The sequence below is a fragment of the Molothrus ater genome, chromosome 11 (assembly GCF_012460135.2).
Source record: "Molothrus ater isolate BHLD 08-10-18 breed brown headed cowbird chromosome 11, BPBGC_Mater_1.1, whole genome shotgun sequence".
NCBI classification, from domain to species: Eukaryota; Metazoa; Chordata; class Aves; order Passeriformes; family Icteridae; genus Molothrus; species Molothrus ater.
This window is the reverse complement of record NC_050488.2, coordinates 2146036-2172650: the sequence shown is the minus strand read 5'-3', so window position 1 is coordinate 2172650 and position 26615 is coordinate 2146036. Positions and strand designations below refer to the sequence as shown.

The window sequence follows — 26615 nt, the reverse complement described above, 5'->3', positions numbered from 1 at the left end:
CGCGGCCGCGGGGCGGGGCGGGGCCGCGGCCACGCCTCCCGTGCCGCGGAACCTCCGTGCGCGGCGTGAGGAGCCGGGCGGGCCGGACAGTGCGGCGGCACGATGAGCACGAAGCAGGTGACGTGCAGGTGAGCGCGGCCCGGCCGGGCCAGAGCCCCCAGAGCTCTCACGGCCCTCAGAGCTCTCACAGCCCGCACGGCCCCCACAGCCCTCAGGGCCGGCACAGCTCTGACGGCCCTCAGAGCCCGCACAGCCCTCGGGCTCCCCGCCTCCGCCCCTGCCCCGCGCCTTCCCAGCGCCTCGTTCCGCTCTCACGCCCCCCACGCTCCGTCCGGGCTCGGAGCCCTCACACCCCTCAAACACCGCTCCGGCCCCTGCCCCGCTCCTCACAGCCCTTCGCTCCGCTCTCCCCCGTTGAGGCCGGCCCGTGCCGAGCTGGGGGTCGTGGCTGCCCCCTTGTCCCCAGCCCTGCGCTGCCCCTGAGGCTGCCCGGGGAACAGGCGGGGTCAGCAGGGAAGGCTCCTCCAGGGCTCGTCGGGGAGTTTTGTTCATGAAGCGGCTCTGGGGTCCCGAGGGGCCGCCGGGCAGTGCCCATCCGTGGCGGTGGCCGTGGGGCGCTCTGCTCGGGGGCACGCTGGGCACAGACCGGACACAGCTCGGGCTCGAGGGCTGGGAGGGCTTTGCCAGCCCCGCTGCTTCTGTACAAACAAACCACAGCAAAGCCAAGCGTGGCGGCAGCGCCCGCCCTGAGTGAGCCGCGTCTCTCTGTCCGCAGGTATTTCTTGCAGGGCGTGTGTCGGGAGGGCAGCAAGTGCCTGTTCTCCCATGACCTGGCCACCAGCAAATCCTCCACCATCTGCAAGTACTACCAGAAGGGGCAGTGTGCCTACGGCTCCCGCTGCAGGTGAGCACCGTGCCTGGGCACCGCGGGGGCTCCTGGGCAGGTACAGAGAACGTGGGCAAGGAAATAATTTCTTAAATGTGAGTTTTGCCCGAGCCTAAAGCAGCTTTCACCTGCAGCGGTGCAGTTCTGCTCTGGCTCAGTGTCAGGGGTTGTTTTGCTCTGTAGGAATGGAGCTTTGGGTTTCAGGTGTGTTTCCCACCCCGTTCTTCAGTCAGAGCTGCAGGTGGAAGCTCCTGGTACAGCCCCCTCCTGCTTATCCCAGAGCTCAGTTTTAGTTCTGGGGACTTTCAGCTCTGCCTTGGGGCAGTGCCCTGCTCGTGTCCCCTGGGCTGGGGCAGGGCTGAGCAGTTCCACAGCTCTCCCTGCAGTCTGCAGGTTAAACCTCCCAGGGGAATGGCCTGGGGAGAACCAGGCATGGATTGATTCTCTGCCAGCTGAGGCTCCTGCAGCTCCCCTCAGTTCCCTTGCCTTGCCTGGTCCATGTGCCAGGCCCTGGCATCAGAGCTGCCCTGGAGCTGCTGTGGCTGCCTGGGCTCCTGCAGGGCTCAGGGAGGGCCTGGCTGTGCTTCTCCTGCCACTGGGATGTGTGTCCAGCTCCAGACACAGCTGGGGAATGTTTCTGTTCCCTGAAAATATTGGAGATTTGGCTGTGTCCATGGAGCAGCCCCTTCAGTCCCCTGGCTGCTGCTGCAGTGTCCCCCCGGTTTCCCCCGGGCTGTGTCCCCCCGGTTTCCCCCGGGCTGTGTCCCCCCGGTTTCCCCCGGGCTGTGTCCCCCCGGTTTCCCCCGGGCTGTGTCCCCCCGGTTTCCCCCGGGCTGTGTCCCCCCGGTTTCCCCCGGGCTGTGTCCCCCCGGTTCCCCCGGGCTGTGTCCCCTCGGTCTGTCCGGGATCCCGTCCCCCCGGGTCGGCTGTGGGTTGGGTGTCTCGGTGCCGGTTCCCGGTGCCGGTTCCGGTTCCCGGTGCCGGTTCCCGATGCCGTTTCCGTGCCGCAGGTATGACCACGTGAGGCTCCCTCCGGGCGGAGCCGCGGCCCCGCCGCCCCCCGCGGCCCCGGGCAGCCCCCGGGCACCCCCCGAGCCCGGCCCCGGCGCCCCGCGCAGCAGGAGGGAGAAGAGGACGCTGGTGCTGCGGGACAGGAGTGAGTGGGAGCTGCTCTGCCAGCCCAGGGAGGGAGGGAGGGAGGTGCTGTCCCCGGTGCTTATCGGAGTTCCAAGGCCAGTCTGAGCTGTCCCTGGAGCCTCCCTCCGTGAGGTGACAGCTCCCCGGGGCGGGGAGGGCAGTGTTCTGTGTGGGGCATGTCAGGCTCTGCTCCGGGAGCTCTGTGAGCCCTCTCCCCAAGCCTGGGGAGAGCTCCAGGCTGGACGTTGGAAAGAGTTTTTTCATGGAGGGGTTGGTCAGGGATTGGGAGGGAGTTCTCATCCCTGGAGGTGTCCAGGTATCCACTTCAGTCAGGAGGCTTCAGTAAGAACTGATGTATCCTTTCTCTAGAGTTTAGTATAGTTTACTATAGCATTTCTTTTAATATAATATCATAAAATAACAAATCAACCTTCTGAGAACATGGAGTCACATTCTCGTCTCCCATCTCATCCTGGGGGACCTCAAACACGCCCAGGGCTGGGCTGGGAGAGCTGCCTGCAGGAGCAGCAGGGTGCCCTGGGTGCCCCTTGCTGCACTTCCCTTCATCCCACAGCCCTGCATGGCAGCTCTGGCCACTCAGCCCTCTCTGCTCCTGTGCTCAGTGGGCACAGTGGGCTCTGGAGCAGCTGGCACCTGGCAGAGCTCTGCCCCTTGTGGAAATGATTCATTTCCTGCTGACACTGGAGTGCTCCATGTGCCAGTGTCCTGGTGTCCCCAGTGTCCTGGTGTCCCAGTGCTGAGCAGCAGACACACAATCTTTACAGCAGCCCGTGGCATGAGCTGATGGAGCAGCTGTTATCCCTGCAGTGCCCACTGCAGTGAGGGGCTTCTGCAAGAACTGCCATGTTTTCCTATGGATGTGCTCAATGATGGGATTTCTCCCTCAGTTCCAGCTTGCTCCAGGTCATTGTCCCACTAACCACACTTCACCTGCCTCAGTAAGTGCCTTTATCTTCTAGCTCCACAAAAAATGGGTTCCACACATGTTCCCCCTCAGAGAGAATTTAAAACATCCAATCAGGGAAGTTTCCTTCTTTGAGCATCTCTCGAGTTACAAACAGGCTCAAGGAAAGGTGGGGAATATTTTCAGTCTTCTACCAAAACAGACTTTTCTGCACAACTTTCACTGCAAATGTCATTGAAGGGACCATCAGCTCCTTGCATTTCAAAAGGCTGAGACATCTTAATTTGTGGTTTTGGCTTCCTGCTGCACTCCCAGGACAGAGTTTGTCTCTGCCCATGGGAGGAATGTGCAAACTTTTGCTCAAGTGCAGAAACCAACACAAGCCCTGGGTGTCCTGAACTGAGTAATTGCAAGTGGAGCTGCCCCAGAGTTCAGTGAGGTGTCTGTGGGTGCCTGAGGTGACAGATGCCCTTGTCTGGGGAGGATCCTCACTGCTGGGGCAGGCCTGAGGAGGCTCCCAGTGTGGGGAGGGCTGTGTCCAGGGCTGTCCCGGGCTGCTTGGTCACACCTGATGCTCCCGGAGGTTTTGTCCAGCGCTGGTGTTGCTGTGGTTTCCAGCGGGTTTGTGCAGAGCACAGCTGCACAGACCCTGCCCTGCTCAGCAGGCAGCCTGGGAGCCCCACCTTGCACGAGCAGCGGGGGCTCGGGGATGGGCCCGCCCGGGGAGGGAGCGCTGACCCCGCGGGTTAACCCTGCGCTCGCTGTGCTTGTCCCGCAGAGCTGTGCGGCTCCAGCCGGGAGCAGGCGGCGCCCGGGGCCGTGCCGGGCTGCCCCGAGCCCGGCGATGCCGATGCCGAGGAGGCCAAGCCGCACTCGTACCTCGAGGCCATCTGCAGCGGCCTGGAGGAGGCGGCGCCCGCCGGCTCCCCCTGCAGCCCGGCCCAGCAGCTGTGTCCCTACGCCGCCGCCGGCGCCTGCCACTTCGGGGAGCGCTGCCTCTACCTGCACGGGCAGCTCTGCGAGATCTGCGGCCTCCAGGTGCTGCACCCCTTCGACCAGGAGCAGAGGAAAGCCCACGAGATGGTAAAGGGGGAGCTGGGGCAGCTCAGGGCAGGGCTGGGGCTGGCTGCTCTCAACCTTGGAGTGGGATGACTACAGCATTAGGAAGAACAGCAGGGAGGTGGAAAGTGTTGTAATGTAGGGGTCTAGGCCATATCTCATGTTGGAAATTGTAGGATTGTCTTGGTTTGGAAAGACAGGAGTCTGCTAAGGAAGGCAGGAGCCTCCCCTGAAATGGAGAATGTGAACCCTCCCCACCCCTCCAAATTGCTATAAATTTTAAATTAAGGGGCTGTCAGGCAAAAATATGGGAGCAGGAAATAACAGTTCTTTAATAGGGAAGAAAAAAAAAATAAAAGGATAAAATAAACAATGCAGCACACTAGAACAACACTGCCAGAGTCAGAACCCAGCCTGACACCCTGTGGGTCAGGGTGTTGGTGGCAGTCCCATTGGAAATGTGGCTGCAGCCCTCCTGAAGTGTCAGGGCTGGTTCTGCTGGAGCAAGGGGGTCCTGTAGAGAAGGATGGATTCTGCCTCTGAAGATCCAGGGGAAGGAGAGGCAGCTGCTGTTCCTCTGGGGAATCCCATGCAGAAACCGTGCTGGTGTCTCAAAACCCTCAGGATTCTATCTGGGTAGCAATGCTTGGCTCCTCCCTCTGGGCTCACATCTCCCAATGGATGTTACAGTTCTTATCAGCCATGCAGGGACATTCAGTAGCTGTTATCAGCAATGTCCCCTCCCAGGCAGGTGTGAATGTGGTCACTCAGAGAGAGAGATAAGGCAAACTGCCCACTTGGCAAAGGTAACCAGCCACAGAGATGGTAATGGAAAACATCCTGCATTGCAATCTTCAGCAGGGATAGATCATGATATGAGCAGTGCAATGGGGAAGGAGGTGAGGGAGTAGGAGTCTGTTTTTAGGCTGATGGGGATTTGGAAGTTTATAATGAATTTTCATTCTCAGAAGGAGGTGAGGCTTTCTGTTCCAGAGTGGATGGAGATTGCTATTGGGATTAGGCTGATTAGGAAGGAGGTTTTGTGTTTGTGATTGTGTTGGGGGTGTTCTTGAGGTTCTTGGATAGAAGTGGAAATGGGATGGGGGTGGAGAGGGCTGCTGGGGTTAAGAGTATGAATGTGTTTAGGACTAGTGAGAGGTCCAGCTCAACGTGGGGCTTCTCCCACAGAGCTCCTCCTGTACTGCTGGTCTGGAGAATGGTGCTGGGCCAGCTCAAGCCTCTGGAGCTGAGCTGGCTGCAGGCAGCAGCTTGTGGGTTTTGCCTGGGACTGCCCTGCTGCCTTCTCCCACTGCAGCTCTCCCAAGGGAAGGGCTGTGGGAGGCTCTGCCTGAGGCACCAGCTCACCCTGCAGTGCTGTGGCTGTGGGAATGGCTTCTGGACTGTCACTGCTGGGCTGAGAAGTGCTGGAGGAAAGCTGAAATAAGAGACTAATTCCTCACCAGGGTAAAAATTAGCATCTGCTGAATGAATGTGGCCTTAATTATAGTCAGAGCAGCACCTTGAGTGTGGCACCTATTCTGTGAGATGCTTCTGGGGGGTGTTTGAAGCACCAAATAATTCAGTACCTGTTCTCTGACAGAGATGCAGAAAGGGGTGAGTGAAGCACCCTGGCATCTTTATCTGTGACAGCTGGGAGAGCACTGAGGGCTGAAATACATGATTGAATTTAATGTTCTTTAAATTAAACTGTGCCTGTGCCAGGTAGGAGTGGTGCCCTCAGTGAGTGCCCCATGCTCTCCAGAGGGGCTGGGTGTGCCAGGCTGGCAGTGGTGCCCTCAGTGAGTGCCCCATGCTCTCCAGAGGGGCTGGGTGTGCCAGGCTGGCACTTGGTGCCCTCAGTGAGTGCCCCATGCTCTCCAGAGGAGCTGGGTGTGCCCTCTGTCCCTCACAGTGCCCTGTCCCCTGGCAGATGTGCATGGCAACCTTTGAGCACGACATGGAGAGGGCCTTTGCCATCCAGGCCAGCCAGGACAAGGTGTGCAGCATCTGCATGGAGGTGGTCTATGAGAAGGCCTCAGCCTCGGAGAGGAGGTTTGGGATCCTGTCCAACTGCACCCACACCTACTGCCTGTCCTGCATCCGCCAGTGGAGGTGTGCCAAGCAGTTTGAGAACCCCATCATCAAGTGAGTGCTGCACCTGCCTGGGGGCTGAGCTGCTCACACACGGGGGCTGGAGCTGCAGAGCTCAGCAGAGCCTGCCCCAGCTCTGCCAGGCCCAGGGCTGTCACCGTGGTGCTGGCTGCAAAGTCCCTTCACCAGGGATTCTTCTCCTGGCAAGCTGAGAGGCCTCAGAAAAGAATGCAAGCAATAATTATCTGATTGTTTGGGAATGTGGGCTGGAGATCATTTCCCAACAGGTGCATCTTTGATTGGTTCCATGTCGATTGTTTTTATTAATGACCAATCACAGCCAGCTGTGTGGGTCTCCCTGAGGCAGTCAGGAGCTTTCATTATCATTCTTTTCCAGCCTTCTGAGGTATCCTTTCTCTAGAGTTTAGTATGGTTTTATAATATAATGTAATACCAGCCTTCTGAGAGCATGGAGTCACATTCTCACCTCAGACACCCCCAGGGCTGGGCTGGGAGAGCTGCCTGCAGGAGCAGCAGGGTGCCCTGGGTGCCCCTTGCTGCACTTCCCTTCATCCCACAGCCCTGCATGGCAGCTCTGGCCACTCAGCCCTCTCTGCTCCTGTGCTCAGTGGGCACAGTGGCTCTGGAGCAGCTGGCACCTGGCAGAGCTCTGCCCCTTGTGGAAATGCTTCATTTCCTGCTGACACTGGAGTGCTCCCATGTGCCAGTGTCCTGGTGTCCCCAGTGTCCTGGTGTCCCCAGTGTCCTGGTGTCCCCAGTGTCCTGGTGTCCCAGTGCTGAGCAGCAGACACACAATCTTTACAGCAGCCCGTGGCATGAGCTGATGGAGCAGCTGTTATCCCTGCAGTGCCCACTGCAGTGAGGGGCTTCTGCAAGAGCTGCCATGTTTTCCTATGGATGTGCTCAATGATGGGATTTCTCCCTCAGTTCCAGCTTGCTCCAGGTCATTGTCCCACTAACCACACTTTACCTGCCTCAGTAAGTGCCTTTATCTTCTAGCTCCACAAAAAATGGGTTCCACACATGTTCCCCCTGAGAGAGAATTTAAAACATCCAATCAGGGAAGTTTCCTTCTTTGAGCATCTCTCGAGTTACAAACAGGCTCAAGGAAAGGTGGGGAATATTTTCAGTCTTCTACCAAAACAGACTTTTCTGCACAACTTTCACTGCAAATGTCATTGAAGGGACCATCAGCTCCTTGCATTTCAAAAGGCTGAGACATCTTAATTTGTGGTTTTGGCTTCCTGCTGCACTCCCAGGACAGAGTTTGTCTCTGCCCATGGGAGGAATGTGCAAACTTTTGCTCAAGTGCAGAAACCAACACAAGCCCTGGGTGTCCTGAACTGAGTAATTGCAAGTGGAGCTGCCCCAGAGTTCAGTGAGGTGTCTGTGGGTGCCTGAGGTGACAGATGCCCTTGTCTGGGGAGGATCCTCACTGCTGGGGCAGGCCTGAGGAGGCTCCCAGTGTGGGGAGGCAGCAGAGCATCTCTGTTTGTCCTGTTCCTCCAGGTCCTGCCCCGAGTGCCGCGTCATCTCCGAGTTTGTCATCCCCAGCGTGTACTGGGTGGAAGAGCAGGAGAAGAAGAATGAGCTGATTGAAGCTTTCAAGCAGGGAGTGGGGTAAGTTCAGCAGCCACCCACACCCCTCACGTTGTTTTTTAGCTGCTCTAAGACTCAGTCAATTGCTGAGCCTTTCTTTTTAAACTTAATGGAATTACAGACCCCTCTGCAGAGAGCTCCTCATCTCTGCTCACACTTTGCTTCACTCTGTGCCTGTGCAATTGTAGGTCAGACACTCAGAATGTCGAAAATGCTCAGAAATGTTGAAGCTCCTTCAGCTCCCTTGCCAAAACTGCCTTTGTGTGGATCCCTCAGCCACCACTGCTGGTGCCTGAGGGAGGGAAAATGGAAGAACATTGCTGCTCTCAGCTCAGTGGCTGTGTTAGCAGAGCATCACTGGGGCTGTGGGCACTGAGCTGCACCTCCTGCCCTTCCAGCTGAAGGCAATAACCTCTCTCTTGTGATTCCCTCAGGAAAAAGCCCTGCAAGTACTTTGAGCAAGGCAAAGGGACGTGTCCCTTTGGGGGGAAGTGTCTGTACCTGCACGCCTACCCCGACGGCACCCGCGCCGAGCCCGAGAAACCCAGGAAGCAGCTGAGCTCCGAGGGCACTGTCAGGGTAAGGAGAGCCCTGCAGCCCCTCCTGCAGCCCCAGCTGTGCTGCTGCCAGTGCTTCCTGCCATGCAGGACAGGTACAAAAAGCCCCTCAGTGTTCCTTGGGCAAGGGTTTGTCCTTGGAGACAGGGAGTGTCTCTCATTATGCCTGGATTTTACCAAATTTCTCCAGTTATGAGCCAAATGGGTATTTCTGACCAGTATAAACTGGCTCACAGACTGACTGATGTGGAGACATGGTACTGTGTGAACTTTGGAGCAGAGTTTGTTAGTTGTGCATGATTCTTGCCTCAGGCAGAAGGGAGCTCACCCCTTAGGCTGTCTGAGGGGCTTTGTGCCATGCTGTCCAGTACTCTGGGGCTTGGCCAGAGTTACTGTCTTAAGCACAGCTGAAGTTGGGGAAGCTTTGGTTCATTTTCTTCTTAGTGTGCTGAAGACAGATAATAATCCTACTAAACTTGGGCTGCATCTGTAAAGAGCAAAAGAAGCGCTTCTGATTATGTTTTTGTGACCAGTCCAAACCTTTCCTCACAGGGATTCTGCCCCTAAAGCTTTCACCCACAGTTCTGACAGCTCCTCCTGTGCTGGCACTCAGGGCAGCTGAAAGGACAAAACCTCAGGAGGTGGTGCTGGCTGTGCCCCAGCTGTGTCCCCTCCCCTGGCACACTGAGCCTGGCTGTCACCAGAGCTCACAGCCACCTCTGGGGCTGGTTTGAATGGGGAGGTGCCAGCCCAGGCCAGGGCTGTGGGGGTGTTCACAGGGGTCTTAGGATGAGAGATGAGAATCTTGACTCCGTCTTTCAGAAGGCTGATTTATTATTTTATGATATATTTTATATTAAAAGAAAATTAAATACTAAAACTATACTAAAAGAAGAAAGGATTTTATCAGAAGGCTAGCAAGGAAAGGAATGGAATGATAATAAAATCTTGTGACTGCTCACAGCCTCGACACAGGTGGGGCTGTCACTGGTCATCAAGTAAAAACAATTTCACGTGCTGGGTAAACAATTCTCCAGATCACATTCCAAAGCAGCAAAACATGGAGAAGCTGAAGCTTCCCAATGTCTCAGGAGGAAAGATCCTGAAGGATCTTCTGGATCCAGAAGGATTTTTCCTCAAATGTGTCCGTGCCCCAGGGGTGCTCAGGCTGCTCTGTCTCTCCTGCAGTTCTTCAACTCCGTGCGCCTGTGGGATTTCATCGAGGACAGGGAGAGCCGCAGCGCGCCCGACGCCGAGGTGACGGAGCTGGGGGAGCTCTTCATGCACCTCTCTGGGGCTGAGGAGGAGCCCAGCGAGCACCCAGAGCTCCTCTGAGCCCCCAGTGCTGCTGCCTCCCAGCCATGCTTTTATCTCTGCAGCACAGGTAGAACAAAACGTGCCCTGCTGGTTACTTGTGCAGTCCTGGTCAAGTTTTCAGATAGTTTTTATATGGCAACAACAACAACAAAAACTAAAATATATTTAAAAGAAAAAAAGAATTGGCTGCATGGAAAAAAATCCCTTAATCCCAGGAGGGTTTTCTCCCTCTCTGGCCTGACATCTGCTGTCTTGTGAGCTGAGTGGTAGTGTAAATACAGGTCCAGTGAAAGCTTCAGCTGGTAAAAACTGTTGCTAATTAGAGTTTGGGTGCTTTGGGGTTTTTTTCTCCACTAAATCAGCTAAATGTAAAACTACAAAACCCACTGGGAATAATGGGCAGTGTAGGGTTTTCTCCTTAAGAAGGAGCTGGTAATGATGCCTGAGGTAGTAGCTGGAGTTCACAGAGGCTGGTGGATTCTCTGGGCAGGCCTGGCTCTCCAGGTGCTCCCAGCCCTGTTTTGCACTAATTACAGTGTAATGAGCCTGTTTCACAGCAATCCCAGTGTAATCAGCCTGTTTCACCCTAATCCCAGTGTAATCAGCCTGTTTCACAGCAATCCCAGTGCTCAGAGGCAGCAGTGGCTCCTGCTGCCCAGGCAATGCAGCTGCACAGATTCCTGCACTCCCTGGAGCTGCAGCAGAGAGGAGTGAGGTGTTCTCAGAGCCTCCACTCCCCTTTGCCCCAGCAAGGCCCAGGAGGGCTGAGGGATTCATGCACATCTCTGCTGAGGTAACAGAACTGGTACTGAATTCTGACTTTGTTACAAATGTGATTTCTGTTGGTGTGGCAAAGGCAGTTTGATTGTGAAATCTGGGAGCAGAAGTTAATTCTGCCAAGTCAACTGTTCTAACTTGGAATTCAAACCAACAATTCAGTGAGCACTGCAGTGGCTGCTGAGTAACAACAGCATGGACACAGCTGAGCAGGAGCTGTCACTGACTCAGCCCCTGGAACATCACTGGGCACTGTTTGCAAACACCAACAGAGATGTGGGGTTTGTTTTACAGCACCTGGGTTGCAATGGAAGGCAGGTGTGTAACTGGTTTGGTTGTTATCTATAGCAACATAAAAGCATAAAAATAATACTTAAAATGTGTAAGAAAGAAAGGCCAAGGGCAGGAAGGTTTGTAATCAGTGATTGATCACAGCCTTGAGCCACCAGGGGTGGGAAATGATGAAGCCCAAATGTGTTCAGAGAGACCTGGGCACCCAGGGCCAGCCTGGGGGTGGCAGCAGGCTCTGGGTCCCTGCTGGGAGGGAGCAGCAGGAACCTCAGCCTGGGATTCTTGGCACCAGAGCAGTGATCCAGGATGATCCATTCAGCTGCTGTTGGCATTGCTGCCTCAGCAGCTCCTCCCCTCTGCTCCCAGCTGGAATTGAAGCCCCCATCATTTCCCCCCTGCAGGTGATTCTGGGCAGTGCTCACTGCACAGCCAGCTCTGCCCTTGCAGTGGCTGTAACATCATCAATTCCCTCCCTTGGGAAAACTGGCCCAGCAAGGGGCTGAAGTCCCATCAGTGCAATTGGGCAGCACTAATTACAAAGCAGAAGATGAATTATCCCTGAGAGGGGATGTCACACACCCACAGCAATGGGTCAAGGACATCCAAACACCCCTTGTACCCCAGAATACATCCCCAGCCCTCACCCTCCCACTCAAGCTCATCTCCATCTGCTCCTGCACATGTATTTTTCCCCCCCCCAGAAAGAAATAGTCAGGAACACACTAAAAAAAAAAAAAAAATCAATGGAGAGGATGTTCTTTACCCTAAACAGGACATTCCTGATTTACTTTGCACCAAGAAGCCAGGAGGGATAGTCTGAAATTAAAACCATGACTTGTTTTTCCAAGCTACCAGGGACTTGCCATGTCTGAGTTTCTAAGTTCTTCACTCAGCACCTTTCATTGAACTGGACATCAGTGCTGGTTAAAATAAACCTATTTATCCAAAATCCTTCATTTTTTCCCGAGACACATGATCTGGTTTAAAAATCACAGCTTAATGGTTTCTTTTGGGAAATCAGAGTTAAAGTAAAAGCAGCTTACCTCTTGTGGGTGCTTTCCTTCCATGTTTTAAGCTTGTTATAATGAAGTGACAATTAGAGAGAAATAATGTTTAGAGAGAGTTGCAGTCCAAATCCAATCATATTGTTAAAAACCATGCAGAACTATCTGGAGACTTCAAGTCTCAGTTTGCTGTTCAGGAAGCAAAGCTCACAGGCACTCTCAGTTATCATCAGCCAGGCACTCACATCCTGCCCTTGGCCTGTTCCAGAACATTCTGAGGATGAGCTGGAGCTGGTGCCTGGCTCTGGCTCTCCCTTTCACAGGAGCTCTGTGGGTGCTGCTGCTGCAGAGCAGAGGCTGCAGGGGCTCCTGGGGCATTCCAGGGACTGTCCCAGTTCCCAGCAAAGGCAGCAGCTCTGCCCAGAGCTTTGGGGTGCAGAGGGCACAGCCAGCCCTGGCCCCACTCCCTGACCCTCAGTAAGGCAAAATCCCAAATGGGCTCCCATTTGTGCCCTAGTAACCACATTTCACCAACTGCTCTTGAAAAAATCCATTTTTAGATTCACCCACCTGTTGCTGTCCTCCATGGAGTTCAGCCCACACAAAAACCTCCCTTGCACCTCAGTAAAGAGAAAATGGAGCCCAAGTGGGGCAGGGCAGGGGGCGTCCAAAGCTGCTGCTGCTCAAAGATCACTACAGTACAGAAACTGCCTTGGCATGTGACTGGAAATGGAGAGGGGGTTTTATCAAGTGTGTTTTTACTTGCACTGCTGTTATTTATCAGTTACTTTTTAAAAACTATTCAGAATGTCATTTCTTGAGTTTCCAAATGTCCCACTCAGAACTGTGGCTGACTATATTAAAATGATGACATTGAATCTTAAACCTAAAATTTAATTTATTTTATTAAAATAAGATAATCAGAGGAACCTTGGCTTACAATAAATGCATTTTCTCAGGAGCAATAAAAACAAAATTAAAACCCAAATCAACAAGAAAAACTGTATATGCTCAGTTTCCTCTTGCTAGTGCATCTCTTGGACAACAGCTCCTGCTGGATGCAGCCTCTGCAGGAGGGGGAACATCCTCAATCCTCTGCAGGAGGGGGGACACCCCCAATCCTCTGCAGGAGGGGGAGCATCCTCAATCCTCTGCAGGAGGGGGAACATCCTCAATCCTCTGCAGGAGGGGGAACACCCTCAATCCTCTGCAGGAGGGGGAACATCCTCAATCCTCTGCAGGAGGGGGAACATCCTCAATCCTCTGCAGGAGGGGGAACACCCCCAATCCTCAGCCTCTGCAGGAGGGGGGACACCCCCAATCCTCAGCCTCTGCAGGAGGGGGGACATCCCCAATCCTCTGCAGGAGGGGGGACACCCCCAATCCTCATTCTCTGCAGGAGGGGGACACCCCCAGCCTCTGGCAGCCCAGCCCTCCTCACCCACCCTGCCTGGGCTGCAGCACAGCAGGTCCATAGTACCAAAGGCAGCTGGGAGGCTTCTCAAGATGACCAAAGCAGGACTGGCTCACCTCCTTCTCTGAGCAGGACAATTCACGACAGATTCCATCCTTTTGCAAGAGTTTTTCTTCTATGTGCAAAACTATTGCAAAACTATTTTGTGTTGAATTAGCATTTGAACTTATTTCATTGGCTTGGTGAAGCTCTTAGGCAGGAGCTGATTTCCAGAGTTATTTCCTCTTCCCACTCCAGGCACAACTCCCCAGGGTGAGGTGACACTTGGCACGGGGCAGTCAGAGCACCAGAACATCAGCTGTCCTCAGAGCCCCCTCACTCACTGAGCCCAGAGCAAACCCAGCCAGAGCCACTGCCAAACTAACAGCCATCGCTTCTGGGAAGGGGAAAATAAGGCTCAAGTGCATCTATTAAAAAAATAGTAATAGATCTCTTGATTTGTAGTCTGTTACCTCTCCCAGAACAAGAGATGGTAGCAAAGGCAATGAGGAGCTGTGTCCCTGCAGGCTGAGAACTGCACGAATCCAGAGCAGCTTCGTGGTGGGATGGGACACAGAGGGTCCTGCTGGAGGAGCCTGGACACCAGGCAGGGAGGCAGAGCTCGAGTTCCCCCTGCAGCTCCAGCCAGGAGCAGGGCAGAGCACTCAGAGCACGGGCAGCCTGCTGGAGCCAGGGCAGAGTGCTCAGAAGAGCCTGCTGGAGCCAGGGCAGAGCACTCAGAAGAGCCTGCTGGAGCCAGGGCAGGGTGCTCAGAACACGGGCAGCCTGCTGGAGGTCAGCGTGCACGAGTTGATGTCCTCGGTGTGGGCGGCGCGGTGCAGGGACGGCTCCGAGGCGCTGCGGTTGATCTTGGGCAGAGAGTGCTGCAGCAGCTCGATGGAGGACAGGATCTGGGGGAAAGAGCAGCTCTGAGAGGCTGTGGGGCCTGCAGCCCCCTCTGCTTCCATTCAAACCTTCATTCATTCATTTATCCATTTATCCATTCGTTCACTCAGTCCTTATCCAGTTTTATGTTAAGTTTCATGTTAATGCTCCGTGGGGCACTGAGATCAGAGCTGGAGGAAGCCAACTCTGCCCACTGTGCACTGTCAGTGCTGTGAGGGCCTCAGGGGGTGCCAGAGGCTGGAGGGTGCTTTTCATCAGTTCACAGATAATTAGGAGCAATTAATGAGCGTCTAAACCACCCTCCAGCAGAGTAACAGGGAAGGAACTGCATCTTCTGCCTGACAGTTAAAAAGAACTTCCTAAACAATGCTTGACTGCAACAGCAAGAAGTTGTTTTTCCAAAATTGCTGATGTTTAATTAATTAATTACTCATAATTAATGAGTATAAGAAAGTACCTTCTCCATCCCCATAGTGACAGGAAAAGGCAAAGCATCCCTTGTAGAAATACCAAAAATTGCTCCACGAGTTTACATCCCCCAGTGGATTTTGTTTCCTTGTTCAGAGTGGTGAGGAAGGAAAGGAGCAGTGGCCCCTCATTTCCCTCAACTCTGAAATGAAATGGATACCCAGAGATAGATTTCCCTTTTCTGGAGTGAGAGGGGTTTGGTTTGTCTCAGGTGCTGACAGCCCAGCACAGCCTCAGGTTGTGTTCCATGGACTCCAGGAACTGTCAGTCCAACCACAGCACTGCCCAGAGCTGCATTACCAACAAACACAGGACCAGGGCAAGGCTGCACTGGCTGTTAGCCAGAATTTCCATCTGAGCAGGTCCTGTGTGCCCCAATGGCTGCTCACAAAGCCCTCAGGGCCCTGGCAGCACACCCCACTCACCTGTGGGAACAGAGGTCGTTCTTCCCTGACTTTCTTCAGACAATCTGCTACCAGCCTCTTCATGGCCTTGGGGCAGTTCTTGTACAGCTTGCTGAGGTCTGGGGAAGCATAGCCCCTGCCAACCATGAAAATGATCTGCAAAACAGCCACCCACACAAGCAGGTTACACAGGGGGCTCACTGCTGGGCAGCTGTGGTGCCCCCAAGGTGAGGAACCCCAGTCCCACAGGGCACCAACACTGCCCTGCAGGCTGGGCTGCCCAACAGCACACACCAAACACGAGTATTCAATACTCCAAGGCTGGACAATGGTTACTGGGGTTTTCCCTTGGTAAAAAGCACCAAATCCAATCTTCCTGATGTAGCAGCAGCATATTGCACACCAAAATGGGAATTTCCCATAACTGCAAATGTATAAACCAGTATTTTACTGGGCAGCAGAAGCTGTAAGCTGGGAATAAATTAACAGGGCACTTCACATGTTAATAAACAAGGAATTTTTTCCTTTGAGTACCTGCACTGTCAATATTGAGGGATCTCTCAGCTCCACATTCACTGCTGACACCAGGCAGGCTGGCAGCACCACCTCAGCTGGGCTGCATTTGTATTTACCCTGCATTCCCCAGGCCAGGGGATGTGCCATGGGCAGAATGAGCTGGGCTGCCCCCGAGGGCTCCTACCTGGTCTCTGTTGTTGATGTGGGAGTAGGGCAGCTCCCCTGTCATCAGCTCATACAGCACTATTCCATAGGAGTAGACATCTGACTGGAAGCTGAAGGGGTTGCTGTCCTGCATCCGGATCACCTCGGGGGCCTGCAGGGAACAAAGCAGCCACAACAGCACCAAGCCAAGAGAGAGGATTTGGGAGCACACACAGCGAGCTCAGCTGGGAATCAGTCAGCAAAGGGCACCCCAAAGCTTGCATGAGTTTGCCTAAAGCTCTGGAGGAGTTCAGGCTACTCCTATCTTATTAAAAATATCAATACAGCACACCAAAAAAATCAATCCTTTACTTGAACAAGCATGTTGCCATTGGAAAAAATATTAATATTTGGATTTGCAACATTTACTGACTCCTGTTACACCTTACACAGAACTGAGCCTGAGTTTCACCAGCAGTTCTTAAGCTGCTATCAAGGTTAAAAGGGAAAATACAAAATTCTTAATTTATTGTAAACTGATACCAAAACATGGTCAGGAAATGTGAAAGCCAAACACAAACCAGCACATATTGAACAGATCAGGGAAGAAATGCAGGAACATTTGAGCATTTTTCATATTTCCTGGTTTAACATACCCCCAAAGCTTGATGAGTTTACCTAAGGCTCTGGAGAAGTTCAGGCTACTCCTATCTTATTAAAAATATCAGTACAGTTCAGAGCACACAAAAAAATCAATGCTTTACTTGGACAAGCATGTTGCCATTGGAAAAAATATTAATATTTGGATATTTGCAACATTTGGATATTTGCAACCTTGGCAGCAAGGTTAAAAGGGAAAATACATAACTCTCATCTCTTGTAAATTGATACCAAAATTTGGTCAGGAAATGTGAAAGCCAAACACAAACCAGCACATATTGAACAGATCAGGGAAGAAATGCAGGAACATTTGAACATATTTGCAAATTATGAAGCTTCTTAAAACAAACACTGTCAGATGGCTGAGCAAAACAAGGTGTGAACCACCAGAACTTCCCCATTGGCTGAGATCTTTTCTCCCTCCTGAAGAATTCCCTCAGAATTATTAAGCAAAGCACTAAAGTACAACAGCAGAAAAACCTTGATAAGGGACCACAGGAGCTTCCAAGGAAACAGAACCAACCTCCCCTCCTGTGACAGCTCAGCAAGGATGGGCTACACATGACTAAAATAAATGAAATGGTTTTGAAAAGCCTGCAATGAGCAAATATGCAGGGTTTTTTTTTTCCCCAAGGTCTGTTTCATGTACACAAATACATTGCATGCCACTAGGTAAGTTAGTTTTGAACCCTTTTACGGAAAGTTTTTCAAAATGTGACTTTTTGTATCATTTTTTTACAGAAAAGAACATTTCTGCTTCTGGAACTCTGTTTCAGGTGATGTGTGTATTTTCCAGAGCACAAAGCAGCCTTAGCCAAGCATCCTGACATTTTTAACACACATTCCCAGATTTACTGGCAGCCCTAAATATTTAAAATAACTCCCAAGCCCCAGTGGAGAGTCCATGGGTGCCTGGTGCCTACTTTGCACAATTCATCCCCAATTTTAGTTGTCCTACAGCTGAACAAAAGCCCCAGAGGCCTGGCAGAAGTGAGTGAGTGCTGAGGGGGCAGTGCAGAGGGAACTCTGCAAAGCAGGGATGCTGTGCTCACCATCCACAGGATGGAGCCCGTGGGCTGCTCCACCTGCTGGGATCCACTCCACCTGGACTTGACAGTTGCCAGGCCAAAGTCTCCTATTTTCACTGTCAGGCCTTCATGAAGAAATATATCTGTAGGTTTGTTAAAGAAACTGCACAAAACTGAGTCAACAGTTCTGTATTTTCTGACCTGAGTGTCAAGTGCTGCCTGTTTTACTGAAACCTGCTGGGAGCTGTATGGGAAACAAAGGAAAAGGGGTTTGAAATTAACATTTAACACTAAACCAGAGCAGATGTTCAACAGCATTTGTAGATTTATCTTTATGGTGAGCTAGGACAGAAATCAACAGTTCATTACCACCCATGGCTGCAGCTCCTTAAATAACTGAGAAAAGGAAAGAGCCCAGAGGTCTCACAACTCAGAAAAGAAAATTCAGAAAAAAACAATTACAAGGAGAAGTAAATGTAAAAATAAAATCTATTTCCATGAAGTTCTCTGGCAGATCTCCTGAGGTTTAACTATGATTTTAACTGCAAATACATCCACACTATTTATAATTATCTCCTTCATGGATCTGTCACTGATATCAGCACCTTCTTTGCTGGGGTTATTTTAAGAAGTGATCATTTATTGATTTGACTTAGGAATGCTGCAAGTTCAAGAAGATAATTCAGAAATAGAAATGAGAAAGAGTCAGTCATGTTTGTATGTCAGGAGCAGAGCTAACTTAATTCACAAAAATGATCATCATTACTAGGAATCACAAATTTCTGACCTCCTATACAATAAAATAATTGGGTTTTTTTTGTTTAACTGGAAAGGGAATCCACTGACATTCTGGAACTACTGAACTTGGCAGATTTTTTATGATGGCATTTGCCAAAACATCCTGGTCACATGTGATGGAAGGAAGCCCCAGTTCCCATCTCCAAGGATGTTCTGGTAATTGCAAAATCAGGCATTTCAAAGGTGCAAGAAATCAGCTCCCACCATTTTCACTCCAGATGTGTTACTGAATCTATATTTTTGCACGAAATAGAATAGTAAAAGGCTGCTTTTCCTTGAGTTTAAAGTAAGGCTTTTGGCTTCCTTTCTGCCAGTTATGTGAGGAGTTCTAAATATACTAAAAATACCCAAGAGACAGAAACAAACCCACGTGTGCACACAGATGAACAGGCACACACAGCTCCCACCAAGGGGGAGAGCAGCATGTGGGTCCCAGAGCACTGAATAAACCTCATTTCAGTAAAATAACAGACTCCTGAGCACAACTGCAGCACATCTTTATCCCAAGTGTGGCAAACAAGCACAGATGTCCTGTGGAAATCCCTGCTAGCTCATCAACAGGGATTGCCCATTAGTAGTTATATATATCAATCTATTTTAAATAGGTGGTAAAAGCCCCACAGAAAGCAAGCTCCCCATGCCCAAGAAATCCCTCCCAGCAGAGGATGGAGACTCAGGAAGGATACTGTTGGATTTCATGTCTCTGTGGATGATGTTCTTGGCATGTAAATAGCTGTGAAGGGAAAAGCACAGCAGCCATTAGCAGGGCTGCTCACAATCAGCATTTTCATTCCCCCCAGACACTTTGTTCAGTTTATTACACACCCAACCCCTGCTGGCTTTCCACAAGTCTACTCTGGGAACAAAGAAATGGAGCTGTGCTCAGTGCAGGGAAGAAATGCCAGGAAGGAGTGGCACAAATTCCATTAACCCTTCACCAAAGGGAGAATGGATTCAGGGGTGCTGGGTGCTCATCCTTCACCAGAAGCACAGGGAGGATGGATTTAGGGATGCTGGGTGCTCATCCTTCACCAGAGGCACAGGGAGGATGGATTAACCCTGGAAAACTGGGGCTGTCCTCACAGCCATGAGCTCTGTGCCCTGTGCTGGGGCTGACTGCTCCAAATGGACATTTCACCCTGGCCAGCTCCTGGATTGTGGCTGTTCCAAATGGACATTTCACCCTGGCCAGCTCCTGGATCTGTTCCAAATGGACATTTCACCCTGGCCAGCTCCTGGATCTGTTCCAAATGGACATTTCACCCTGGCCAGCTCCTGGAGAGTGGCTGCAAACCTGGGCCCTGAGCTCCAAGGAATGAGCTATGGCAGCAGCAGCTGCTCCTGTGCTCCCAGCATCAGAACCAGGGCTGAGAGCAGGGAGCTGGAAATGCTTCCAGAACCATCTGGGTGAGTCCTGGGGAACAGAGCAGCCACCCCTGATCCCACAGAGCATCAATCAGTGTGTCAGACACTGCAGGGTTACATTGACACGGGGGAGGAAAAGCCCCCTCATCCTGAATTTACAACAGCATTGCATCTGCTGCACTACAGCAGAGCTCAGGCTGGAGAAGCAGATAAAATAGCTGATAAAATGGGGCAGGGAAGGGGCAGGGAAGGGGCAGGAAGAGGGGCGGGAAGAGGGGCAGGAAGAGGGGCGGGAAGAGGGAGGGCACTCACTCCATGCCCTGGGCAGTCTGGCGGGCGATGTCGATGAGCTGGAACATCTGGAACTTGGTCTCCTGCACGTGCAGGTGTTTGTAGAGGCTGCTGCCCTCACACCACTGGGTGACAATGGCCAGGTTGTCCTTGGTCATGTAGCCCATGAAGAGCAGGATGTTCACGTGCCGGGTCTTCCTGACAGAGGAGCACCAAGAGAAATCAGGGGCTGCACCAAAAGTGCTCCCCAGGGCTGCTCCAAAGGCACTCCTGGCTGAATGCATCTCAGCTCTGCAATCCCAGGCCGGTGTGGCAGTGAAATTTGGGCTCACAAATCATTAAAATACACCACAGTTGCCATTTTCTGTTTTTCAGCTGCTCTTTTGCTCTTTAGTTACAATACTCCCTTTTAGTTATTTGAAATCAACATTTAAGAATTTGACATCAACAAGCAACAGTCACACTTGCAAGTGGGGTTAGAAGTTACTGGAATGGCAGAAAACACCCTGGAAGCTGGGAAAAATCCCAGCTTTAGGTGGAAGGCTGAATGCCAAGGGAAACCAAAGATAGCTGCAAACCCTAAAGGAATTATCAGATGAGGAGATGGTTTGTTATGTATCTACTTGGTTCATTTTCAGGAGTAACATCACACACACTAAAACACCTGAGGATCTGAAAGCAGAGAACAATTACACTGATCAGTGCATGTGTTTAGGGAAAAAAATTATTATGGTGCCATTTGAAGAGGAACAGTTCAAGTGTTGTCTGGTGGCGAGAATTAGGGCAGAATTCATTAATCCCCACCTTCACTGCCCAGTGTGGGCTGAGCAATGTTAAGAGCCCACAAAAATACTCTGAACTAGGACTGTCTCTTTTATTCTTCTCTGGAAATCTGCTTTTGGTGCCTATCACACACAGAACATTGGGCCAGAAGGCTGCAGGGAGGCAAATGCAGCAGCTGGAATATCAGAATTTAGCAGTGGAACTCCAACTCACCTCAGGACAGCCACTTCATTCCTGAAAGCCTGGAACTGTTCTGGGGTTGGGTCTACAACCTTTAGGATCTTCACTGCTACATCCCCTGGAAATAAAATGACAACAAAAGTTACTGAAGATGCAGCTTTCCTCTCCTCCTCAAAGTAACAAAAATAAACAATGCAATTCAAATTCCTCATCTGAACCTCTACTGAAGGGTCAAGATTTCCCTGCAGACAAATTCCTGTGGTGTCAAGCAATTAATTGAGTTGAATTTCAGTCTAATGGAAAAAGCCATTAATTAATTATTCCCACACCTCCCTTCTATTTTTTAGGGCTATGTTGGGGTAGAATCCATTTTGCAGGACATATGTATACCAACCTTTGTGGTTTGATTAGCAAATTTAAATATTGAAGTGTTTTATATATAAACTTCATTTGAGCACATCAGAAAACCCAACAGCTCTCCTTCATGCAGAATTTCTTTACTTCTTTAATTCTTGGTACTTGAAGAGGTGTGAATGTTCTACTAAAATAAATTGTAATATGAATTTATGTTTTATTACAAGATCTGACTGAACTAATTTTCCTCTTGATTTCTGTGTCCCATTCAGTTCCATAATGAAAATCAGAAACTGTTCAAGACTTTTAGTGTAACAATAGTGCTTCCCTTGCTGCTGACAGCATCTGGGCCTTGAGACATGCAAGTATTTACTCATTAAAAACAGAGGGCAGCAGGTGAGTTTCCAGATTTATTTTGCTAGGGTTTTTTTTTTCTAACAATAATGCCATTTAAATTAGAGCATGGAAAGGTTTTTGTGTGTTTCTGTTCAAAATCACAAGCCATGAATTTGGAAACAAATTCTGCAGCTTTGCAGGGTGCCTGTTTTCAAAATATCCCCACTACCTACAGATCAAACTCTCACATTCATTATTTTTTCATTGAAAAAACTCCACAATTTATTTATGCTGATTTCCTTTCCATCCCACCTTGAAATGAAGCATGCTAATTAAACCACAAAGGTTTGAAGAGAAGCTAAATATAACTGAACAGCAGGCTGTGGAATTGCCCAGCTAACAGAAAACAAACCCTTTCAGAAAGCAAACTGGTGTGGAGCATGGGAGTGAAGAGATCAGAGCAGTGAGAATGGACAGGCACTTGTGAGACTGAGGGTTGGGGTCTGTGCTTTGCTGGAACCCCAGGGCTGCTCTCACACAGCAGATCCTGATTCTGCCTGGGCCTTGGGAGAAGGATGAGCACCCAGCACCCCTAAATCCATTGTGCCTCTGGTGAAGGATGAGCACCCAGCACCCCTAAATCCATTGTGCCTCTGGTGAAGGATGAGCACCCAGCACCCCTAAATCCATCCTCCCTGTGCCTTTGGTGCCCAGCACCCCTAAATCCATCATCCCTGTGCCTCTGGTGAAGGATGAGCACCCAGCAGGAGTAAATCCATTTTCTCTGTGCCTTTGGTGGCAGATGAGCACCCAGCACCCCTAAATCCCTTTTCCCTTTGGTGGCAGCTGGGCACCCAGCACCCCAAGCTCCATGTTGCCCAGCTCCAGACTCACCGTGCCACTTGCCCTTGTAAACTGTCCCAAAAGAGCCTGAGCCTATCCTGGTGGACAGCATCACTTCACTGGCTTCTATTTCCCAGTAATAACTGGAGTCTCTCTGGCCACGAGGCCTCTGCAACAACAATTCACAGAAAGGTCATTTTTAATCACCTGTATTATACACACACAAATCAATTCAATAATTTCCCCCTGAAACCTCGAGGGGTTGGTCCTGCAGTTTGGATTTTTGTTTTTCTCCTCAGTTTGGGAGGGTGGTGGGAGTTTTCAGCAAAAAACCCAAATAAAAAAAATCACCCCCTTTTTCTTGGATGCCTTGAACTGTTTATCATGAAGACCTGCACTAGAAAATTAAACCCTAATCTGAGATCCTAAAAGGAACATATATTTTATGATCAATTATTTAAAAACATCTGAAATATTTAAGAAAGTGCTTTCTTCAAAGGCACAATACTAAAATTCTGGAACTCTTAAATGGAATAAGCCAAACAGATGAGAGCAAAATTCCCAAATGTCTAAGTGAGGAAAAACTGTGAATCCCACTGAGCAACTCTGTTTTCCTTGTGAAAGCTTAGAAGCCTTCAAAAATTTCAAGATATTATCAATTATTATTCTAACTCTTCTTTCTTTCCCCCACCCCTAAGTTTAAATCAAACCTTTGAGGGAAAAGCTGCATTTTGTAAAATTTGTTTTTCCCTGAGATATTTGACTGTCCAAGGGAAATGAAGGCATTGGCAATATCCCCTTTCTATGGAAACAGCACAGTTCAAACAGTGCTAATGAAGCCAATTTGAAATAAATTAAAACTGGATCAAAAGGATGCAACCTCTAAAGATTGGGCCTGCACTGACAATGTCACACCACTGGCTGAAATTCATTTGCAACCCAGAACACTTTGTTCTGAGCATTTATAATCCAAGGCATCAGTGCCATCATTCCCCAATTAATGACAATCAACTGCTCCTGTACACACAGTGCAGAGCAAGCCAAGATCACCTGCACCCTTCAGTGCAGAAATTCATCCCAGCACAGTGCAAACTCATTTGTGAATTAAAGCAAACATCACCATACTCACAATTTTGTTTTTTTCTTGTGTGTTAGATGCAGGGGCTCTCTCTCTTTGGGCTGGGACTGGGGTTTTAGGCTGAGACCAGCCAGTTGGGCTCATATTGTTAGGACTTCCAGACAGAGCAGAGGGTGAGGCTTTAAGACAGAAATACAAGAAAACAGTTGATGAACAAGAGAACAACCAAATCAAACCATATCAGAAAATGTTCAATTTTGAAAGCATACCTGATTCACTATGGCTTCGAATTGCATCCTGCAACAGAGGAAATGGAGAATAAAGTTAATAAAGGAACAAGGAGCACACAAAGGAACAAGCAGGGCTGGTGTGGAAATTGCTGGGCCAGTTTTAGTGCAATAGAGCACTGGCCAGCAGCTCCAGGATTGGGGATCTGCTCATCACACCAATCCTGCAGGAAACCCATGCAACTGGTGAGTTCTGCCAACACAGGGAAGAGGCTCACAGCATACTGAAAGGACTGCTACCAAAAAGGAAAAGGGCACAAAACAAGACCCAGCAGCAGCAACACCGTCTGCGCTCCCCCTGCACTTCATGCTCGTGTTCCAGGTGTGGACAGAGCTCCTGGCATGGCCCCAGGGCACAACCCCCAAACAGCTCCTGGGGTAAAGCAGGACTTTGAACCCCCCCAAATATTCCACCTCAACACCCAGTGTGAAATAGCTGCACACAGCACCTCAACCCCCAAAACAGGCTACACAAGTGCCCCTACACAAAGCCCTCTCCTTTTCCAAGCACATTCCCACAGGGAATCTGGCATTTGAGCAGTGTTTCCCACAGGTCACCAGGACAGTGCCACAAGTGTCACCTCATGCCACGGGCACAACACAACTCTACAGCCATGCACAAGAGAGAACTAAGCTCTGACAAACAGCACTGCACAGCTTTTCTCACCTGCCTTTTGCATTATCCCAAAGTACAAACAGGAAAGGGAAAATATCCAGGGACTGTGTGAGTACAAAGCAAGAACATGCACTACAGAGAGATTAAACACTGTCAAAGTTAACAGAAGTCAATGCAAATTCTCTAACTAATTAGTAGAATAATAAATGTAAGACTTCATAGGAGGACAGAACAAGCCCACATTGCACTCCACAGTTTCAAATTAAGATTATCCTTAGCAAAGGTTCAGTTATAAAATACATTGTTTTAGCTAATTAGTTGCATTCACCCAGGCTGGATAAGTACAGCATTCTTGCAGATTGCCACTGCTCCACACCTGAGTGGATTAAAATCTGCATGAACAACCAATGAAGAACTCCTCCATTTACTAATTTTGGTTATTTTAAGGATAATAAAACCTTTCAGAACCCAAATCACAAGTGATTGGTTTTGTACATCAGCCTGAGAATGTAACTGCTTTCAAGGAAGCTGGCAAAGGATGACTAAAGAATTCAAATTGTTTCTCATACTTATCTATGTGGAGTTCTTACTTTGAAAAAGTATTTTGGAGCTTCAATCCTGATGTGAATATTTGTTTATTTGCTTCTGATTTCAACAGCAAACAAACCAAACCCCTGTTCTTACAACACAAGTAACACCATCCCCAGTGCTGTAGTCTGTCAGCTTTACTTTGATGGGAAATAAAAACAGTCCAAGTTGTTCTTCATCTCAGGGCTTTGGATGGGTACAGCCAATAAAAACCACTTCCAGAGGGAAAAGCCACACAATGGATGTGTTTTGAGAGGGTTTTGTTTAAAGGCTGTGAGACCCAATGCATTCTAATCCAAGCCCATTCCCATCCAGAGGAGGATGAATTCAGCCAGATCAACTGAACATGAAGCTCTTTATCAATTTGCCCCTTCCAATTAACAGCCCCAATATTTGAGTATAAACATGCTGGCAAGATTCTCATCAGATCAGGTCCAGATTCAACACTTCAGGTGGACACTGCCATGGCTTACAAGTTACAGCAATGCTGTTAATGACAAGAAAACAGAAGGCACCAAGGAAATACCTACTCTTCCCCTCAAACAAAAGCGTCTGCACCAGGAGCTGGGAGAAGCATTCAGGCTGTTATTCTAGGCCAACACAGTAAGAGATAAAAGAAAAGAACAGAGGAAGTATAAAAAAATATTTCTAAAAATTCAATGTTAGGCTAAATGAAAGAAAAAGTAATCTAATTTGCTTGATAAATGATAATTAAGTGCAATAAATTTTTTAAGTATTCCTGCTCAAACCCAGAGGTTCACTAGGATCTATCCTTGGGTAAAGCATTTTTTTATTATAGTTTTTCTCCTGGTTTACTAGAAAGTCTCTGCTACTTTCTTCCTGCATTGCTTTGGGGCCTTTGAAAAGCTTTTAGAATGTAACAACTATTTTTATGGTAATGTGAAGATCCAGAATAGAAAGTGTTTCTGTCTTTACTGCTCTGCATAAAGAAAAAAAATGTCTCCTTAAAGACTCATCACTCTACCCAGATCAATAATTCAGATTTTCTTGAGTGCTCCATTGTGGTTTGTGCCATCAGAGATGGTCAGCCTGGCCTCTGAACCAGCAAAAAGGGCTGGGAGCCAAAGAACCCAATGAGAAAGGGAGGACACAAAGGCAGCTGACACAGAGCCTCTGACCAAAAATGCTTCCTGGGGCTGCAGGGCACTCCTGCTCTGCTCCAAGGGCCAGAGGAACTCTCACTCCCTTCAGAGGATCTTCAGGTTTCACACAAGTCCATAAATCAGCAGCTGAAGATGCAGGTGAGCTCAGCAGTGAAAGGCTTTGGCTTGGCCTCCAGAGTTTTTAAACTATTCCAGAGGCAAAAGCAGCAAACAGTGCTTGCTCTCTCTCCCATGTCCTGCAGTTCAGCATTTCCTGCACACCAGTTTGTTAAGGTTATCACAAATCAAAATTAAAGAAACCCAACCACTTTAGGCCTGATTTCCCAGAGTTGTCCCTCACTGCCAGTCTAAGGTAGGAAAATACAAAAAAAAGGTGTTTGAAGGGAAGACCAGCAGGAATAGTCTCAGACAGACTGGCTTCAGCCCACAGGCCCAGAACTGTCATTATTTCCATTCAGGTGTAATTAACACAAAACAGATCCCCAGGAAGCTCTGACCTGAGCATTCCCAGCCCAAGAACTACACCAGACTCAGGGCACCTTTAGTCTGACTGAAAATTAACACCAGCCTCCCCCACAAACCCAGACTTTTACATTTGGAAAAACATTTTTAGACACATCTAAAAAGCATTTCTTCACAAAACTGAGCTTAACTGTTAAACCTCTTGACACACCCCTAGAATTCCCCAATTCCTGCAGCAAAGTTGATAGACTGCAAGAATTAATAATG

General features: G+C 49.8%; 2 protein-coding genes across 7 annotated transcripts in view; one reads left to right on the top strand and one right to left on the bottom strand.

Annotated features, from left to right (window-relative positions):
* Window positions 1–84: 84 nt before the first annotated feature.
* Window positions 85–12549, top strand: MKRN2 (makorin ring finger protein 2). The gene is made up of 8 exons (XM_036404729.2): window positions 85–128; window positions 776–904; window positions 1897–2042; window positions 3727–4031; window positions 5938–6152; window positions 7629–7739; window positions 8153–8297; window positions 9464–12549. Exons 1-8 carry the CDS (start codon window positions 103–105, stop codon window positions 9608–9610), a joined length of 1224 nt encoding a protein of 407 aa, XP_036260622.1. The 5' UTR covers window positions 85–102; the 3' UTR covers window positions 9611–12549.
* Window positions 12550–12551: 2 nt separating this feature from the next.
* RAF1 (Raf-1 proto-oncogene, serine/threonine kinase) overlaps window positions 12552–26615 on the bottom strand; it is a 39931-nt gene continuing 25867 nt past the window's right edge. For 3 of the 6 annotated variants that reach the window (XM_036404722.2, XM_036404725.2, XM_054516099.1), the window contains 11 exons: window positions 25293–25352; window positions 23541–23568; window positions 23323–23450; window positions 22245–22362; window positions 20694–20778; window positions 19719–19895; window positions 18728–18774; window positions 17268–17386; window positions 15596–15727; window positions 14917–15051; window positions 12552–14028 (listed from right to left, as the gene is read on the bottom strand). In XM_036404722.2, coding sequence (XP_036260615.1) covers window positions 13888–14028; window positions 14917–15051; window positions 15596–15727; window positions 17268–17386; window positions 18728–18774; window positions 19719–19895; window positions 20694–20778; window positions 22245–22362; window positions 23323–23450; window positions 23541–23568; window positions 25293–25352 — 1170 coding nt within the window. In that variant the 3' untranslated portion in view covers window positions 12552–13887. The remainder of the gene's footprint in view (window positions 14029–14916; window positions 15052–15595; window positions 15728–17267; window positions 17387–18727; window positions 18775–19718; window positions 19896–20693; window positions 20779–22244; window positions 22363–23322; window positions 23451–23540; window positions 23569–25292; window positions 25353–26615) is intronic. The other 3 variants (XM_036404724.2, XM_036404726.2, XR_004982268.2) reach the window with 2 other exon arrangements.

Excerpts from the sequence above, each read along its gene's own strand:
- MKRN2 (XM_036404729.2), top strand. The coding sequence starts at position 103 with ATGAGCACGAAGCAGGTGACGTGCAG. Across the intron at positions 129-775 it reads ACGAAGCAGGTGACGTGCAG|GTATTTCTTGCAGGGCGTGT; the intron begins GTGAGCGCGGCC and ends CTCTGTCCGCAG. Across the intron at positions 6,153-7,628 it reads TTTGAGAACCCCATCATCAA|GTCCTGCCCCGAGTGCCGCG; the intron begins GTGAGTGCTGCA and ends CTGTTCCTCCAG.